The sequence below is a fragment of the Aulostomus chinensis genome, chromosome 9 (genome assembly GCF_037954235.1).
Source record: "Aulostomus chinensis isolate RoL2024-O1b breed Wild chromosome 9, RoL_Achi_v1.0, whole genome shotgun sequence".
NCBI classification, from domain to species: domain Eukaryota; kingdom Metazoa; phylum Chordata; class Actinopteri; order Syngnathiformes; family Aulostomidae; genus Aulostomus; species Aulostomus chinensis.
Window position 1 is genome coordinate 27,307,666 of NC_141328.1, and position 18,446 is coordinate 27,326,111.

General features: G+C 43.4%; 3 protein-coding genes across 5 annotated transcripts in view; 2 read left to right on the forward strand and 1 right to left on the reverse strand.

Moving 5' to 3' along the window:
• The window catches only part of l1cama (L1 cell adhesion molecule, paralog a), a 47,039-nt gene extending 42,895 nt beyond the window's left edge, over positions 1 to 4,144 (forward strand). For 2 of the 3 annotated variants that reach the window (XM_086214755.1, XM_086214754.1), the window contains 3 exons: positions 281 to 353; positions 501 to 512; positions 685 to 4,144. In XM_086214755.1, coding sequence (XP_086070881.1) covers positions 281 to 353; positions 501 to 512; positions 685 to 946 — 347 coding nt within the window. In that variant the 3' untranslated portion in view covers positions 947 to 4,144. The remainder of the gene's footprint in view (positions 1 to 280; positions 354 to 500; positions 513 to 684) is intronic. The other variant, XM_086214756.1, reaches the window with a different exon arrangement.
• Positions 1,784 to 8,471, reverse strand: ribc1 (RIB43A domain with coiled-coils 1). Its single transcript, XM_086214757.1, has 8 exons — positions 8,225 to 8,471; positions 7,400 to 7,608; positions 6,992 to 7,209; positions 6,792 to 6,906; positions 6,334 to 6,452; positions 5,581 to 5,808; positions 4,533 to 4,699; positions 1,784 to 4,409 (listed from the first exon to the last, which is right to left on the reverse strand). Exons 1-8 carry the CDS (start codon positions 8,290 to 8,292, stop codon positions 4,328 to 4,330), a joined length of 1,206 nt encoding a protein of 401 aa, XP_086070883.1. The 5' UTR covers positions 8,293 to 8,471; the 3' UTR covers positions 1,784 to 4,327.
• Positions 8,472 to 8,522: 51 nt separating this feature from the next.
• On the forward strand, positions 8,523 to 17,952 carry smc1a (structural maintenance of chromosomes 1A). The gene is made up of 26 exons (XM_086214758.1): positions 8,523 to 8,910; positions 9,504 to 9,692; positions 9,956 to 10,068; positions 10,364 to 10,567; positions 10,892 to 11,130; positions 11,238 to 11,496; positions 12,063 to 12,203; positions 12,292 to 12,374; positions 12,455 to 12,554; positions 12,722 to 12,829; positions 12,972 to 13,157; positions 13,259 to 13,438; positions 13,547 to 13,693; positions 13,775 to 13,912; positions 14,003 to 14,119; positions 14,200 to 14,306; positions 14,380 to 14,521; positions 14,639 to 14,784; positions 14,885 to 15,038; positions 15,135 to 15,242; positions 15,517 to 15,673; positions 15,770 to 15,924; positions 16,085 to 16,236; positions 16,694 to 16,763; positions 16,854 to 16,964; positions 17,097 to 17,952. Exons 1-26 carry the CDS (start codon positions 8,802 to 8,804, stop codon positions 17,175 to 17,177), a joined length of 3,696 nt encoding a protein of 1,231 aa, XP_086070884.1. The 5' UTR covers positions 8,523 to 8,801; the 3' UTR covers positions 17,178 to 17,952.
• The last annotated feature ends 494 nt before the right edge of the window (positions 17,953 to 18,446 follow it).

An 18,446-nucleotide genomic window follows, 5' to 3' on the forward strand; every position in this document is an offset into this window, starting at 1 on the left:
AAATCCAGACAGACCCCCTGGCTTTATACTTGGGAACGATTGTTTGGGTTTTTAATGCGCTCGTACGGTGGTGAATATGTTGAAGGTGAGAGAGCAAATTAAAATTCAAACCATAAGAGAGGGCTGGCCTCAATCTTACTGCTCCACGTACTAAAACATTCCTCTGAGATAACATCACTCATCTTATCAGTCTGTCATCAGTGTCTAGAACAGTGGCTTAGAGAGGAACACGCTGGAGATCTCTCTGATAATGAAATCCAATCATTTCTCTTCTCCTCAGTGAAAGATAAAGAGGAGGGCCCGATAGACTCCGAAGCCCGACCCATGAAGGATGAGACTTTTGGAGAGTACAGGTTTGTCATGTGAAGCCACAACGTTTCTTCTGTTTCTGGAGGTCATTTGCATTTGAACGGATTCCCTCTGCTCTGTTTAGTTTTCCTAACCCTTTGTGTTGCTTTCACTGTGCCCTCTTCTCCCTCCTGCCTGCCTCTGCTATGCAGATCTCTAGAAAGGTATGCTGTCCCAGTCCTGCTTATTTTAAAATCCCCTGTCTTACCTGCAACTCTTTCTATGCTGGTGTTATGTGATATGCATTTGCTGCGAACACGTTGACAACTCTTTTGTTTAGGAAAAGCTCTCAGATTGTGTCTCATCCTTTAATTCTGTCTTTCCCTCTTCTTCTAGTGATCTGGAGGAGAAGCGCACAGCCAGCCAGCCGTCCCTGAACGAGGAGAGCAAACTGTGCAGCGAGGACAACCTGGACTTCAACGGCAGCAGCGCTGTGACCACTGAGCTCAACATGGATGAGTCTCTGGTCAGCCAGTTCAGTCGGCCCAGCGAGGGTCCCGAGGCGCTCCACAGCCTGCCAGATACCTCCACACCCAACCCCACCACCATCCCCCCCGCCACCAACGGCATGCCCAACTCAGTCACCATCCTCGATTAACCCCCAAACATCGACCGGGGACCATCAGACCAAAACATGTCAACACATATGTGCCCATAAGCTCCTGCTCCCTGCTGTAGTTTGATGACTAATACACAATCAATATATTGACTACTCATCCTGGTGGTGATCTGATCGACTGGACTATTTAGACCAAAGGAGTGTCCAAGTAGTGGACGATGTGATAGAAGTCTGACTGACGCGACATACAGCAACTCTGACGTCAAGCTGTCCTTTAACTCCCTCCAACTCTTCTTTACCTGCGTAGAACACAACTAACATTCATTTCTCTCCCTTTCTTCTCTTTTCTTTCCCTCCATAAATAACGGAGAATGTTGTGTTGGTAGAACTATCAGCAGGATTTTAGGTGTGAAGATGCAGAGTAGTGCATTGAAAGTGTGCGGGAGTGTGTGTGTGTGTGTGCGTGCGTGCGTGTGTGTGTGTGTGTGTGTGTGTGTGAGAGGAAACGGCACGTGCGGTTGTCACATGTCTTATAACTACAATCTTCATGTTTTTCTTAATTTTTTTTGCACATGATTTTGTATTTCAGACATTATTTGATGTCTCACTCTGAATTCCCGAGTGAGTTCTTTTGGGTTGGTTTTTTGTGTGTTTTTTTTTACAATTGTTTGTTATTTGCCATTTTTATTCACCTTTCATATATTTCTACACTATTTATATAAAAACTCATGACTTCTCTTTATTACCACATTTCATGATGACGTTTTTCATCAAAAGCAAGTGAAGCCAAGTTTCTTACTATAAATAACATTGAATGCATTGAGGGGAACTTGCTGTGAAAATGCTGAGTAGCATCTGGTGTATATAGCTGCATCTACATATTAGCCATAATACAGTATTATAGATATGTACATACTCCTTCTAAGTTCCTGTGCCTGCTGGGTCTGCTTAGAGCTCCAGATTGATGTCATGACTCTCTCGCCTTCCCACCACAAGTGTAATGTCATGATTGGAAATGATATCGTAATTTTTTGTGTCGAGACCTATGTGTAGCTTTCGGTATCTGTCCGTGTCTCTTTCTACACTGTATTAAAACATTGTTGTCTCTAATTAACAACCTATTCATACCTGTTCATCTCATACTACGCTAATTGTTTGAGGAGCGGTATTTATGTATATTTACAGATGAAGGAGTGGGGTCAGCTGTGGGCGAACACTCTCCAGTTTTATTTGCAGACCCTCATTAATACAAGCCGATACTGCAGACAGGTGTAACGATTGCCAGTTGATGTACAATAAAGACAAGCCGTTGCTAATTGCATCAAACTCAGAGAATGTATTCTTTTCAGGGCTGGGCAGACGTTGTTTTTACATGATACTGATTCACAACTCTGAGAAGTTACGTGAGGGTTCAGACTGAGAAGAAGGGCTGGACAGTTTTTTTTGTTTGTTTTTTTTTTCCCACTGAATGTAAATACACCCTTTACAGATTGTTTTGAGCAACCCAACCATCGGCGATATTTTACGGAAGCTGAGAGCAACTCTGCTTGTTTTTTTTAGGTCACAAGTTAATTATTGCATTATCTCAAGGAGAAAAACAAGAAGAAGTTTTCTTAAAATAATTTGATAATTTCACCCAAAATGATGACAAAAGGTGACGTGATCAGTTTTAATGTTGTTATTGGGGAGGTCACAAATTAGTTAACTGGGCTTTCTAGAGTTAATTTAGCAGGTTTTCTCGAGACAATAAAATCCTTAATTTGTTATTTTGAGATATAATGGTCATTTTCTTAAGATGACAAGATGATGTCAGCCATTATCACAGAAAAATAGCTTTGTTGTCTCGAGAAATAATTAATTTGTGATCTGCTTTAATGCCTCTATCTTGACGTCATACGTGAAGAACTGCGTTATCTCCTGGTAACTAAGCTTGTTTTCACAAGATATTGACCAGTTATCTTGAGATTTGACAGCTGAAGATAAAGAGTTCATGACTGCATTAAACTGACAAAACCAAGCTGTTTTCTTGAGCTCGCGATGTAACTGTCACAGAAAAATAAGCTTTGTCATCTGGAGATAACAAAATAATTCCTTTATGATCTAAAGATAATGTCATTAAAAAAATAATTTGTTCTCATTTTCAGTAATGTCACAAAGTGTCGGTTTAAAAACAATTTCAAAAGATTAGGTTGCTTTTTTTTCCTTCTTCTTTGTACTATTGCTTTTTAACAAATAACTGCAGTGAGATTTGCCTCTTTTAGCAAACATAGTTCATAGCTGTCAAAAAGAAATAAAATTGTTCTGTAGATTTTTTGCAAATGTTTCAAATTTTAAAATCAAAAATTGTACCTTGGTGTCATTTAGTGATATAAATTACATTTTCCATGAAAGATTGCATTCATACCGCCCAATGCATTGCAGTGAAGTGAATATCTGTGGTGTTTTTTTTTGTCGGATGCAGTCACGAGAGGCAGGTTGCAGCATACAGCGGGGAGCAACTCCAGTATATGCAACAGTGCTGTCAGTTCTCCCTATTCAAACTAAGCTCGCCACCAGCCACACGTCAGCAGGCAGTCTCAGAGGTAAATATACGAGATGTCTAAAATGGCTGGTGGCACTGAAGGAGGTGTATGAACGCTCCTTGCTGTTGGTTAGACAAACACACTCAGGACAAATAAACTATTTTCATACAGGAGCAATGGGTGACGCAAAATATGCCAATATTCTATATTGACTATCTGCTGCTAAACATCTGTGTTTGTTACTGTTGGGGCAAATGTTAGCTTTGAATGAGGAATGAGTGCACACACACACGCACAGATACTCACTCAACTGCCGCTCACTCTGCTTTTCATGTGTGGAGAGGAAAGCTGGGGCCACCAGACTTTGCTTTCTCACTGTTGCATTTCCCCTTTTTTATGAGATAAAAACCTATTAAAAAGTGACAGTTTGTTTAGTGAAGAGGTAAAAAAACAAACAAAAAACAGACAGATTATAAACACTAATACCTGCGTGGGAGGGAAGGTGTGAGAGGGGAAGGGAGTGTGTGTCCCTGCTTGGTGGAGGTGTGTGTGTGTGGCACCTCTAGTACAACAGGACTGATGGAACTACCACAGGTGAAAACCAGGAGCTGCGTGTACCACACACACAGTATGGGGCCAATATTACTGTAACTGCATCATGAATCTAACACTGTAACTGGATATATGACTGAAAAATAAAGTATGTGGAACAATCTGTAACAATAAGGGGTCCTGATTTTTTTTTGTCATCAGCTTATACAACTCTTCATTGAAAATGTAGCATTAGAAAGTATTGATTTGTCGGGATATTATTAATTCACACTGAGAGTGAGTACAATAATCAATAGATGTTATTTGCTGGCGTACTGTGACATGAGAACAAGCACGTATGTGGTGATCAACGGGAGCTGGTGTTGAACTGATGGAAGTAGTCCTTCGTGGGTGTGTTGGTGTACAGCTTCTTGTCCAGGTACTGCTGACTGTAGGAAAGAAACAAAAACAGGTACACAGTCAGAAACATCCCCAGAGACAGTTCTTTCTATGCTAGAGTACTAAGCTGAGTCCTGTCTGAGCAGCAGTAGCTGTTACTGGGCAGGTCTCACTATGCTTGCTGCTCTCTGGCCAGCTGCAGGTTGTACTGGTCTGTCTGCATCCTTCTCTCTCTCCTCAGTTCTGCTGTTCGGCGTTCCTCCTCTTCTGCTTCTCTGGATGCCCTCAGGAGCTGGAAATCCCACACAGCATCCTGAAACTTCTCAGCATCACGCCGTCTCTTTCATGATAAAAACGATAGAACATAATGATAAAACTGAGGTGGTGTTTGACCCCAAAAATATTGTACAATAGTTCATCTAAAACAAAGGTTCTCAATCTAAGTTGCCAGACAGACTGTGGCCATGCTGGATGGTGTAGTGGTGACTAGTGTTTATATTAGTAATCGTCCATCTAGATGCAAAAATAATTCTTAACAATAAACAAAGCAGCAGATGTCAAGGAACTGATCTGGCCAATCAATAAACCTACAGTCAGATAAGAGCACTAGCAATGCAGCTCCTCGCTGACCTATTAAAACACAGTCTTTAATGTAATGGCACCCAAGGGTAGCTGTGTTTTCATGAGCCAAAAAAAATGCACTGATTCCAGAAGTCAGAACACTCATGGGCAAGTGGAGACTGATGACTAACAACAGCAAAACCCTCAAAAACAACATCGAGCACTTCCAGTGCGGCTCAACTATGAAGGTCAACGAGTTCACCTGAATGCACCAGCTGCTCATTCACAGTCACAAAGAACTGCAAGTGCTCTGTTTCATGTCTTTTTTCAGCTCGAATCAAAATGTTAGCAGGATAGAGAAGGCTTGAATTATGCTGGACAGTGTGTCTGAGAGTGTGTAAACAGATGTTCTGGACAGTTTTGCTGTTGTGAGTAGTCAGTCACTGCTAGCGTCAAGCTAAATATGTATGAGAAGTAGTTCGAAGTAACGCAGGAGAGAAAATGTCTTTGAGAGATAAGACACCAAAATGGGTACTTTTTTGGTGAACTAAGGTTTTTGCTGTAGTTTGATTGTACATTTACTGTATAATTGTGTATATTCAGTATATGTGTGCTATGGTGCTGCCTGTGTTCCTCTCTCAGAGGTGTAGTAACTCCTACTTGTCTCTCGAGGCGCTGTGCTTCTCTCTCCATGTGGATGGTCCTCAGCTGCTCAGGGCTCATCCCTTTCCACCTGTCCGTCAGGATCTGAGGGGGCCTCCCTTCTCCCACCTGTTGCACCGCTCCCTCCGTCATCACGTTGGATGTCAGGGTGTGTACCATCTCTGCGAGAGTCTCCCTTTCCTCTCTCCTGCGCTGCTCCCTCTGTTTTTCTGCCTGCTCTACAGCCTGTGGGGACGCAGCGTGGTCAGAGCGAACCACTGATGCCGGGCAATTTATTGATCATGGCTGTGATAATTATAATAGCAGGAGCTTTTTGTAGTATGTGGTCTCATCAAGCATTGAGTCAAGAGTCAGACACTGTGAATGTCCTCCTGTGGGTTGTATCTGCTCGTGCATCATGCATGGGAGAGGTGATCAGAGAAACCGCATAACTGTCATGAGAAAATATAACCTGAGGGATCTATAATGAAGCCTCCCCACGGAGGATTCAGCGCTCAGGCAAAGGAGAGGAGAGCTGAATGGGGGCTTTTAAAAACAAAGTGGGCCCACGCATACATCAAGGCAGTTTAACCATCCATGTTGTCTGTTAGAGATGATGGCCGCCCCCCTCCAGCAAGTGTCTGTATGCATCACTTAATACGGTTCAATTAGGAATTTTAATTTCAAAATCCAATAGGAGAATACTGTGCCACTGAAAAAACACTCCACATCATCAATGTGTGTGTGTGCGTGTGTGTGCGTGTGCCGTACCAGAGCTCGATTGTAGTTATCAAGTGCAATGCGGGTGGCTTTTTTACACTCCTCCTCTAGTGTGTGTTGCTGCTGCCACCACTGATCCTGATGCACCATCTCTTTCCACACGAGCATGTCTGCAGCACACACATGTTAGACATCCCCCTCTGGCTGTGTGTGTGTGTGTGTGTGTGTGTGTGTGTGTGTGTGTGTGTGTGAGAGAGAGCATGTTTTCACACTTTCATTTACCATTACCCATTGTACAAATCTCTTCGATGACTCACTCACACATACATAACGCCCCTCTGGGAGGAGCATCCATCAATGCCACCTGGCAATAAGGGCTGTGCGTAGGAGTGTGTGATTGTTTGTGCGGGAAAGCATGAAGCATGTGTGAGGTGTGTAAGTGGCTTCAGCATGTTAGCTCGTCTGTGATTATAGTTTTTGTGTTCCTGCGCCTGTGCAGCAGGTCTCACCTTTGTGCCTGTCCCCCAGACGCTTCCTCTCATTATATTCCTTTTGTGCGCGCAGATCTCGTTCTGTCTTTTTTATTTGTTCTCTTTTCTTTTCTTCTTCTCCGAGACCCTCTCGCTATACATAAAACAATAACTTGTTTATTTATTTAACCTCTGTGTGTCTGCTGCTCATTAGCATCTGCCTATCAAACACAACCAACCTGGAGGATTTGCATACTAGCAGGCCCCAGCTCACTCTCTGGGATGGTGAGCTTGGACGCCTCCTGCAGGCCGCATTTGAGACCAGTGTCGCAAGAGTCCTCCGCACGCTGCTGAGTGGTCCAGCAGTGGGTCAGGTCAGCAAGCACAGCTGCTCCCATTTCTCTTTCCCTCATGTCTGACTGAAGCAGCATTTCATCATGATTCCTTCTCAGCTTATCTGAAACATAGTGGAAAGATGCAATTTTACAAATATTAAGTTAGTTTTTGACAGGGCAAAGAAAATATTCTTTTAGAGGACCTTGTTGTGTGTGTATGTGTGTGTGTGTGTGTGTGTGTGTGTGTGTGTGTGTGTGTGAGAGAGAGAGAGAGCTGTGAGAAAAGCAGCTGAGATTCTGTCAATAGTTTACCAAAAGCTTGGTCCCGTTGTCTCTCCAGGTTTTGTTGGTGTCTTTTATCCTGAACTTGTTGGTTGAGGGCGTCGGTGTCAAGGCCCATCAAACAAAGCCTGGTATTGAAGATACGAGCCTTGCGTGCCGTCTCTGCAGCCCTTCGCCTCTCCACGGCCTTGGCAATGGCCTGGTCGACAGGGGAGTCAACCTGGAGCATTTTTAGGAGTCTGGAGGTAGAGGACACAAGACTCTTAATCAAGTCAAGTTGTTCTCTGTTTATAAGTAAAAAAAATGTAAAGTGCAATTTGGTTGTACCCAAGACATCAGAGTTGACATTTTAGATACTGCCTGATTATGAATTAACAGGTCCTTTCTCCCAGTGGCAATAAAACTACAATACATCTCTGTAAATTCCCTGTTGACCATCCACACTCACTGCCCTGACTTCGGGTTAATTCATGTAAATGACCCACTTATTGTACTTATTTTTTGCACACTACTCTTTTGCGCTATGTATATAGTCTTCTTCTGTCATTGTGTGCACGATGTGCATAGCCTTGTTTTCGCTTCATTCCCTGTTTGTTGTTGAGTGGAGCACTGTTACGAGCAGAATTTCCCTTGGGGATGAATAAAGTATTCTGATTCGGATTAAGAAATGGAAAAGGCTTGAAAAAAGTGCACACGATCGCTGTCAAATTGATGTTTCATAACGCAGTCGAATAGATAAAAGCTGGTATTTAGGTGGTGGCCCAACGTTAAGAACATATCAAATAATTTCCACTAAGTTGTTATCCACTGCTGTAAATGTTAAAAAGACAGGATCAACGTGGAAGCAGGTCTTACCTCTTAAAGGACAAACTATTCAAGTTAATTTTCGATCGCTGCCTCCGTAGTGTTGTGAACAGAGGCATGCGGTAACCATGGCAACACCCTCAATTGCGTGCTTTGACACATTTAAAGTTAATCAAAGCAGTGACTGACGCGGGACGAAGCCCAGATCATTTGTAAAGTCACATACGACAGCACAGGTCACCATTAAACTGATGACGATGATGAATTTAAGGCTTTTTATGACACTGCAGTGGCCCTAAATGTGATCTCGCGAGAAACTACGACGTTAAGTCTCTCGCGCGCTCAAGGGTCTTCCTGTTGAGTTGTAAAATGGCGCATTGTTGTTACTACCGGATCGCGTCTGTTTGATAAGTCTATGAAGCAGTGAAATAATTCACAGGGAAGATGCTTTTCACGAAATAATGGGTGAAATATGAGGCAGTAGAGCGAGCTGAACGCTTCATTTATTTGCTTGCATGTTTTTGCCTTCGAACTGTTTGTTCCGTAAACATCGGTTGCCAGCTAGCTAACATTTTTACTAGCATATACGCTAGTGTTTTCTAAGGAGAGGTGCGCAAATATAATCATTATGGGTTATTTAAAATTAATAGAGATCGAAAACTTCAAGTCATACAAAGGAAGACAGATCATCGGACCTTTTCATAAATTCACTGCAATCATCGGACCTAATGGATCTGGTATGTTATGATAACGTTAGCCATTCTGCGCCTAATGCAGGGTGCTTGCTAGCATTGGCTAACTGTAAACACACGGTCCTAACTTGAAGTGTCATCCATTTAATTAACGCCTGCGTCTTATAGTGAACTCCTGGAGAGTACTGTTGTTGCTCGTTGTGGTCGTTGAGAGACTTACCTTGTTCATTGTTGTCAATGTAAATTATCGAATGAATTGTTTTTGAGCCAGTAAACCTGTAAATTACGTCATGCATAAGATAAACCGCATCACAGGTAGTAGATTGTATTGCTTGCTATGTGTGCATAGTGTAATTCAAATCATTTATGTACTGTGCAATAGTTGTGTGCACCGGTGTTTTATATATAGTTGAATAGTGCTGTCTAATATTACCTAGTATTTTCTGCTTGTGGCAGTGTTTTAATTTGTAAATTTAGATGCAAAACTATAACTTGTATGTATGTGTGTGTATGTATGTGTGTATATATATATATATATATATATATATATATATAAACAAAGATTTATGATTTCTTAGGCCTGCCCCAAAACATAACTTGATTTGTGCACTTTACCAAACATATAAATGCCATTGCAGGAAAGTCCAACCTTATGGATGCCATCAGCTTTGTATTGGCAGAGAAGACTAGTAATCTACGTGTGAAGACCCTGAAGGATCTAATCCATGGAGCACCCGTTGGGAAGCCAGCTGCCAACAGAGCCTTTGTCAGTATGGTTTACCAGGAGGACAATGGAGAGGAGCGCTCCTTCACCAGGATTATCATTGGTACGCACTTCCATTGACAGTCACATTAGAATGAAATGAAAAGGCATGATTTGTGGTTTATGGAAGTTTTGCTTAATTACTACTGAGGCACGTTAAACTTTGCCACACCGTATTTGCATGTGATGCAGGTCAGACTTAATTCTGTGACACTGATATGTAAATGTGTTTTGTTAATTTTCCATGTGTTTTTCTTTGTAGATGGTTGCTTGCCATCTGGAGTGCATTTTTGATGATCTTATGTTTCTTATCTTTTCATGCATCAGGTGCCTCCTCTGAGTACCGCATCAACAACAAAGTGGTCGGCCTTCCTGAATACAGTGAGGAGCTGGAAAAACTTGGCATTCTCATTAAGGCTCGGAACTTCCTAGTTTTCCAGGTGAGAGAAATGTGTTTGGTTAGCCTTCCATAATACTTCAGTACTTGCATTTGTGTTCACATAGTTGTACTTCTATCACATTGTGGCAGAGCGGAATTTTGGTCTCTAATACAGCTGTTGTAGTTGGCTAACAGTTGTTTCAAAGAGGTTATTGGGTAACGGAACTTTTAATGTGGCTGAACCAGTTTGGACAGTTGCCAGAATGATGCATTTTCTGGTGTAAAAATGTAAGTATTTGCGTTGTTTTGAGAGTTTCTCTTGTTAATCTCTGATTTCCCTTCTTCTCTGTCATTAGGGAGCTGTTGAGTCCATTGCCATGAAGAACCCAAAGGAGCGTACGGCTTTGTTTGAGGAGATCTCCCGTTCTGGGGAGCTGGCCCAGGAGTACGATAGGAGGAAGAAGGAGATGGTGAAAGCAGAGGAGGACACACAGTTCAATTACCATCGTAAGAAAAACATCGCTGCTGAGAGGAAAGAGGCCAAGCAAGAGAAAGAGGAGGTACGTCTTTGTGTAGATTACAAATACCATATCTCTGGAGTAACTTTGGTGTGGAAATAAAATACTTATTTATATGATGTTCATTGTTTTTGTTGTCATCTGATTTTTGCTATTTTTATTGGTTACTAGCAGCACATTTTGTTTTATCTGTCCAATGTAATTTGTCTGTTCAGGCTGCAGTTACATTACTGCCTATTCTGACTCAAGCGGCTTGAAGAAAATAATCTTTTAGGATCTTCTAGCTCTGGAAAAACTCTCCTTAATTAAAATGCATCAAATGTATTTTATCTCACTTTCTGTGTCTCCCTTTCCGTCTTTGTCAAGGCGGAGCGTTACCAGCGTCTGAAGGATGAGGTAGCCAGAGCCAGTGTTCAGTTGCAGCTCTTCAAGCTTTACCACAACGAGACTGAGATTGAGAAGCTGAACAAAGAGTTGGGCCAACGGAACAAGGAGATAGAGAAAGACCGTAAAAAGATGGACCATGTGGAGGAGGAGCTAAAAGACAAGAAGAAGGAGCTGGGAAGGCTGATGAGGGAACAGCAGACCATCGAGAAAGAGATCAAGTAAGTTGTGTGTGTATGTGAGAGAGAGAGAGGGTATGTGTGAGTGTGAGAGACCACCTAGATCCTCTGCCATCTGCACATTGGTTGTAACTTGACTCTGTCCACAGAGAAAAAGACTCTGAACTGAACCAAAAGAGGCCTCAGTACATCAAGGCCAAGGAGAATACTTCCCACAAGATCAAGAAACTGGAGGCAGCACGCAAATCATTGCAGAACGCCCAGAAGATGTACAAGAAACGTAAGGCTGACATGGATGAGTTGGACAAAGAGATGAGAGCAGTGGAGCTGGCCAAGCAAGAGTTTGAGGAGCGCATGGAGGAGGAGGCCCAGAGCCAGGGCCAGGACCTTACCCTGGAGGAAAACCAGGTACTGTTGGTTAGAATACTGCAACACGTTAGAGGCACACTCATCAGGTGTTTAGGATGAGTTGAGAAAACTGAATGTGTCAGTAATAATGCTGAAATATGATATATATACAAAGGAAAATCCAAAAATAAGTATCTAAAATTCAGGGTTGATACATAGTTTTACAGCTAAGAGATTCATATATTTATTAGCTGGTTTTAAGCATAATGACCTGAGTTGGTGTAACAGATTCCAGGACGTTCTTAATCGTCAGAGTGTCATCGTGGTTCATGTCAGCTAGCAGAGACACAGATGTTAGCGCCACAGCCCCACACAGGCTAGCATGACTCACTGTGTGTGAGGAAGACCATGTAATTGTAGTCGCAAGCATGAAGAATATTAAATGAAAATCAGTGATGCTGGATGCGTTGTTATATTGATCCGTTCCACTTGATTGACGTCAGGAAAGTTGGTTATACCACAGTTCATGTTTGCTTTTTATCTGTGAACTGCTTGTCAGAGAATAATATGCATACTAATGTGTGTGTGTGTGTGCCTGCCTGCCTGCCTGCCTGCCTGCCCTCCAGGTCAAGCAGTACCATCGTCTCAAGGAGGAAGCCAGTAAACGTGCAGCCACACTGGCACAGGAGCTGGAGAAGTTTAACCGTGACCAGAAGGCCGATCAGGATCGCCTCGACCTGGAGGAGAGGAAGAAAGTCGAGACGGAGGTATAGAAGATAATGGTGGCAGATTTGTCCGTGCAAGAAAAAAGCTGATTCAGATACATTCAATGATATTTGTTGTTGTTTGTTTCAGGCCAAAATCAAACAGAAGATCCGTGAAATTGAGGAAAATCAGAAGCGTATTGAGAAATTAGAAGATTATATCACCACCAGCAGGTAGGCTGTGTTCTAGACACTGGACCCACTGATTTAATAGTTTCTCCTTCATTTGTGTCCTGTTTTCCTTTATCCTTCAGGCAATCTTTAGATGAACAGAAACGAATGGAGGAAGAACTGACGGAGGAGGTGGAAATGGCCAAGCGGAGGATTGATGAGATCAACATGGAGCTGAACCAGGTATGAAAAGCTCACACATGGAAAGACAGAACACGGAGAACACAATTTAAATGTGTTCATTCTTTTGAGTGACCTTGTCACACACCACCCTGCCAAAGTGTCGCTCAGCCTTTTTAGCTGACCTGGAAGGGAGAAACCAAAAAAATGAATCAAATCTGTTTTTGTAGGTGATGGAGCAGCTGGGTGACGCCAGGATCGACAGGCAGGAGAACAGTCGCCAGCAACGCAAGGCAGAGATCATGGAGAGCATAAAGAGACTCTACCCCGGCTCCGTGGTAAGACAGCTGTGATGTTCAGCTCAGCACTGTCTCACTCTAAGAGTCCTAAAAGCAGAGTCTCTTGCTTCCCTTTTGTTGACTAGGTTTACATGAAGAGGAAAGTGACTGTAATAATCAGTTGTTGTTTTTCTTTTCTCAGTATGGACGTCTCATCGACCTGTGCCAGCCTACTCAGAAGAAGTATCAGATTGCTGTGACTAAAGTGTTGGGCAAGAACATGGACGCCATCATTGTTGACTCTGAGAAGACCGGGAGAGACTGTATTCAGTACATCAAGGAGCAGAGAGGAGAACCTGAGACTTTTCTGCCTCTTGACTACCTCGAGGTAAAGAGAGAAGAGAGATGTTTAGCAAAACAATATTGACAGGAATTTCCCGTTACTTTATTAGAGGAATGTCCCATTTTCTTTCTCTTGCTGCGTCAAAGGTGAAACCAACAGATGAGAAACTGAGAGAACTGCGAGGAGCCAAGTTGGTGATTGATGTGATTCGCTACGAGCCCCCCCACATTAAGAAGGCCCTGCAGTATGCCTGTGGCAATGCCCTGGTCTGTGAAAATGTAGAGGATGCGAGAAGAATTGCTTTTGGAGGCCCGTACAGACACAAGGTACATTGGCACTAAGTGCAATTATAGGTCATGAGCTGAGCTGAAGATAAGAAGTGAAGAACAGAAATTTTCCTTCCACCTAATCTCCCGTTCCCCACCCCTGTCCAGACTGTAGCCCTGGACGGTACTCTGTTCCAAAAGTCTGGAGTCATCTCTGGAGGAGCCAGTGACCTGAAGGCCAAGGCCAGGCGCTGGGATGAGAAAGCAGTGGACAAGCTCAAGGAGAAGAAAGAAAAACTTACTGAGGAGCTGAAGGTAACTTGGATCCCCTCTGATAAGAAGATTGTCACAGGATGTAAACTCACATCTTTATCCAATCAATGATCTTCTCTGTAGGAGCAAATGAAGGCCAAGAGGAAGGAGGCAGAGCTGCGTCAGGTTCAGTCTCAGGCACACGGTCTGCAGATGAGGCTGAAGTACTCCCAGAGTGACCTGGAACAGACAAAAACCCGCCACCTCTCCCTCAACATGCAGGTAAAGATGGTCACAGCTCACAGTCGTTTTCTTCTTTCTGTTTGGTGCTGCTTTAGCAACATTATTTAACTTTTGCTTTGTGCCTTGCAGGAGAAGTCTAAACTTGAGAGTGAACTAGCAAACTTTGGTCCTCGTATCAACGACATCAAGAGGATCATTCAGTCCCGCGAGCGGGAAATCACTGACCTGCGGGACCGCATGAACCTGGTGAGGACAGGACAGATCTGTGTAAACTCTCTTTATGAACGTGCCATTGGAGTAACGTTTTAAGATGGTGTGTTTTACAGGTGGAGGACGAGGTCTTTGTGGAGTTCTGTAAGGAGATCGGCGTGAGGAACATCCGAGAGTTTGAGGAGGAGAAGGTGAAGAGGCAGAATGAGATCGCGAAGAAGCGGTAAGTTTATGAGTGTTAAAATGTCTCAGGTTTTGTGTGTGGTTCAACCTAATGTTTTGTTGTTTGGCCTCAGTCTTGAATTTGAGACCCAGAAGACCCGCCTTGGTATTCAGGTAGACTATGAGAAGAACCAGCTGAAGGAGGACCAGGAGAAGGTCATGATGTGGGAGCAGACCGTCAAGAAGGACGAGGCTGAAATAGAGCGTCTAAAGAAGGTTCAGACATAAACTCCATTTATCGTCTATACTCTCCATGATAATTACTTCAGTTCATTTATTTCATTACTCAATTGTGTGTCTGATTGTCACCTTTTACGTGTCAACTTCCTGTAGGAGGAGCACAGGCACATGAAGATCATTGATGAGACCATGGCCCAGTTGCAGGACCTGAAGAACCAGCACCTCACCAAGAAATCTGAAGTCAATGACAAGAACCACGAAATGGAGGAAATACGCAAAAAACTGGGTGGCGCCAACAAGTGAGTGGCTGTGGAAAATCACATACGCGTAATATTTGTTGTGAATGAATGTGATTGTTCCCTTTGTGTCTGCTACTTATGCTGGTCTGGTGTATTCCAGGGAGTTGACTCAGCTCCAGAAGGAGGTGACGGCTATTGAGACCAAACTGGAGCAGAAGCGCAGCGACCGTCACAACTTGCTGCAAGCCTGCAAGATGCAGGATATCAGGCTGCCTCTCCGCTCTGGAACAATGGATGACATCAGCCAGGGAGAGGTAGGCACAGACACAATCACACGCATTTTAACATTAATCCACCACCACTGGTGGATTAAAACAGACAATGGCATCCTCCTTGTTTGTTTGTTCCAGGGAAGCTCCCAGACAGATGAGTCCAGCAGTCAGAGGACGTCCAGCACTGTTCTGGCTAAAGAGGCTCTCATAGAGATCGACTACAGCAACCTGTCTGAAGACCTGAAGGTAGCTGGTCTACAACACTCGGCCCCTCATTTCAGCAGTCCAGCTTTCTAGGTGCTATTAATGTGGTAGAAGCGCTTTGTGAATCAGAAGTGATTTATAAGACATAAATTACCCCCCCCCCCCCCCCCAAAAATGAACAAAGATATGAGACACCTTCTTAAGAGAGAGGAGGACCTGAGGGGCTTGTAGCTGGAGCAGAGCTACTCAGGTTTAGATCCAGAAAAGAAATGGTCAAGATAAACTGATCAACTTTATTTTGCTTGACTCCCTTCAGGATGCGTTGTCGGAGGAAGAGATCAAGGCAGAGACAAACACACTGCAGCAGCGTCTGAACGAGCAGCAGAGCATCCTCCAGAGGATCAGTGCTCCCAACATGAAGGCCATGGAGAAGCTGGAGAGCGTCAGGGACAAGTTCCAAGAGACCAGTGATGGTGAGAGGGCAGGATAGCGCGAGAGTGATGCAGAACAAATGAAACAAGCTCGTGTTCTACTGATGTGATCTGGGTTTTTTTTTTTTTTTTCCCCAGAGTTCGAGGCTGCTCGTAAGAGAGCTAAAAAAGCCAAACAAGCCTTTGAGCAGATCAAGAAGGAAAGGTTCGATCGTTTCAATACCTGCTTCGAATCTGTGGCCACCAACATTGACGAGATCTACAAAGCCCTCTCACGCAACAGCAGTGCTCAGGTACATCTTCACAATGTTTTATAATTACTCAAACAAACTCATAGTACTATCTATCATCCCTAAATATTGATGCAGAAGCAGGTAGAAGGTCATAAACCACGCTGAGAAGTACTGACCGTCATTTACCTGAAGACAAAAGTAACACGTCCCTTCTCTGAAGGCTTTCCTTGGCCCTGAAAACCCTGAGGAGCCGTACTTGGATGGCATCAACTACAACTGTGTGGCTCCAGGAAAGAGGTTCCGACCCATGGACAACCTGTCTGGAGGAGAGAAGACTGTCGCTGCTCTGGCTCTGCTCTTTGCTATTCACAGGTGAAACAGAGCAGGACGACGGGTTTAATCTGTATTTGATTTGTGAGGCTTTCCACATGCAGGTAATGTTTTGGAAAATGCACCAATGGGATATTGCTCAGGGTTCCCACAGCTATGAAAAATCATGGAATTTTAAAATAGCGATTCCTAGGTTTGGAAAAGTTTTTTAAAATGGAAACATTTTGGAGAAGTCCTTGAAATGTGCTTCAGGAGGACCTGAGTATTGGCGTACATGAGGTTGGGCGAGGTTGACTTAGAAACGTCCCTTGTGGTTGAGAATGATTTACTTTAATTGATGTTTGTTGTATCAAACCACTTAGCATGCTCAGTTAAACAAATACTGTTCCATTCTGACTTGGCTTTCTGTTTTGGTCACAGGTATTTCAAATCATATAAGCTCATTGATAGAATTTCAGTGTGTGTAAAGCCTGAGTGTTACTGCTGTGATTCTCTGCAGCTACAAACCTGCCCCCTTCTTTGTCCTGGATGAGATTGACGCTGCCCTTGACAACACAAACATCGGCAAGGTTTGTCCCCACATCAAATTAGATTCGCTGACTTTTTAACACTGTTAATCGCATTTCTGTAAGTCTTAAATTTCCATCCGTCCCCTCAAGGTGGCTAATTACATCAAAGACCAGTCCGTGCAGAACTTCCAGGCCATCGTCATTTCTCTGAAGGAGGAATTCTACACCAAGGCAGACTCCCTCATCGGTGTTTATCCAGAGGTGCGTTGCTCCATTTTAGCCTTGCATAGTAGAATGCATTTTACGTTCTCTGTAATATGATCTTAAAAAATATTTACAAAAAAAGTGTGCAGTACACACAATAAACTCATTGTCACTGTCTTCCTCACACAGCAAGGAGACTGTGTCATCAGCAAAGTGCTCACCTTTGACCTCTCCCAGTATCCCGACGCCAACCCCAACCCCAACGAATAGGAGGAACTTTACCAGCATTCTGGCAAGTTGGACCGAGCTCCAGTTGCTTTTCTCTCTGGATTCCTCCCGTTCGCTCTAGTCTCAGATCATGTATCCATTAGGTGTTATTTCCTATCGTTTTTATGTCTGTTATTGGGTATGCTACTGTAGTCAATTAGTGATGTTTTTGTTCTTTTAGTTGTGCAGGGTTATTCTTTATAGACGCTGACAACCAGGATGTATGCGCTTTCATACGAGCCAGCCCTTTCACTATTTGGCCTGATGGATTATTGTAATGAAGCTGAAATAACCCTTTTAACAGACTTTGGAATTTGTATCGTCCTTCCTCCTCGTGGCACCAGGTGCTGGGGACTTGACCTGAAACAAGTTTTTGTTTGGAGAGTTTTTATACTGATGAGAGGCCTCGCCTGTCCTGTTGTGTCAACCAAATGATGCTTTTTCATATGTGCTACTGTTTTTTTTTGTTTTTTTTGTTTTTTTTTTGAGCTCACATCAGGAAAGTTTTACAGTTTGGTGGTTACATTCCTATGTGTGATAGCTAGATGAACCTCCTGGTGAGATGTGACAGGCGGCGCTGTGATGTAATCATGATGGAGCTTTGTGATAACAGTCACCGGAGTGATTGGAAAGGCGATGTGCTGTGATAGTCCGGCTGTATGAGTCATCGGTCTGTTTATATTCCCCGAGTCATCCTCTCAATCAGCCGTAGACCAACACCGGCGAGTGAGATCCTTTTCTGTCTGGTCTGTTTTATCGATTGGCTTCAATAAATACAATTTGAATTATTTAAGCTCCTTTTTCTTTTTTAATTCCTTTTACGTTGCAATGCCAACTTCTATCCTGTCTACTCTTGTGATTCGAGGTTGCTCAGCGTACCTATTTTAAAGAGGCCCCCACCCACCTCACCCCACCCCACTGCGTGTGCTGCAGATTCCGATCCATAAGGGGGAGTCTGCTTGGCGGTGCAAGACTATTAACAGAGGGTCTCACTTACATTCACTGTGACTTCTTCAGTGGGGCGGCAGCCAGAACATGCACAGACACTGTACACCTGGATACAGCTGATGCAGTATCTGTTGGCTTGACAGCGTTTCTGGTATTAACCCTGGTTATAGAAGTCGGATGGACTATATATCTGGAACACTTGGCAGTATAACCGCACCATAAATGACAGCGTTAATTGATTATTTACTGGCGCTTATGGGCTTTTTCCTCCTCAGTCACTGATGATGTCATCAGATGGCCACACTCGTTCGCTTGCTGAAAGAA

Coding starts and splice junctions, on each gene's coding strand:
- ribc1 (XM_086214757.1), bottom strand. CDS start 8,292: ATGCCTCTGTTCACAACACTACGGAGGCAGCGATCGAAAATTAACTTG. Junction 6,907..6,991: donor CTAGTATGCAAATCCTCCAG/GTTGGTTGTGTT, acceptor TTTTATGTATAG/CGAGAGGGTCTCGGAGAAGA. Junction 4,410..4,532: donor GCCAGAGAGCAGCAAGCATA/GTGAGACCTGCC, acceptor TCTTTCCTACAG/TCAGCAGTACCTGGACAAGA.
- smc1a (XM_086214758.1), top strand. CDS start 8,802: ATGGGTTATTTAAAATTAATAGAGATCGAAAACTTCAAGTCATACAAA. Junction 14,522..14,638: donor AAATAGAGCGTCTAAAGAAG/GTTCAGACATAA, acceptor AACTTCCTGTAG/GAGGAGCACAGGCACATGAA. Junction 16,764..16,853: donor ACAACACAAACATCGGCAAG/GTTTGTCCCCAC, acceptor CGTCCCCTCAAG/GTGGCTAATTACATCAAAGA.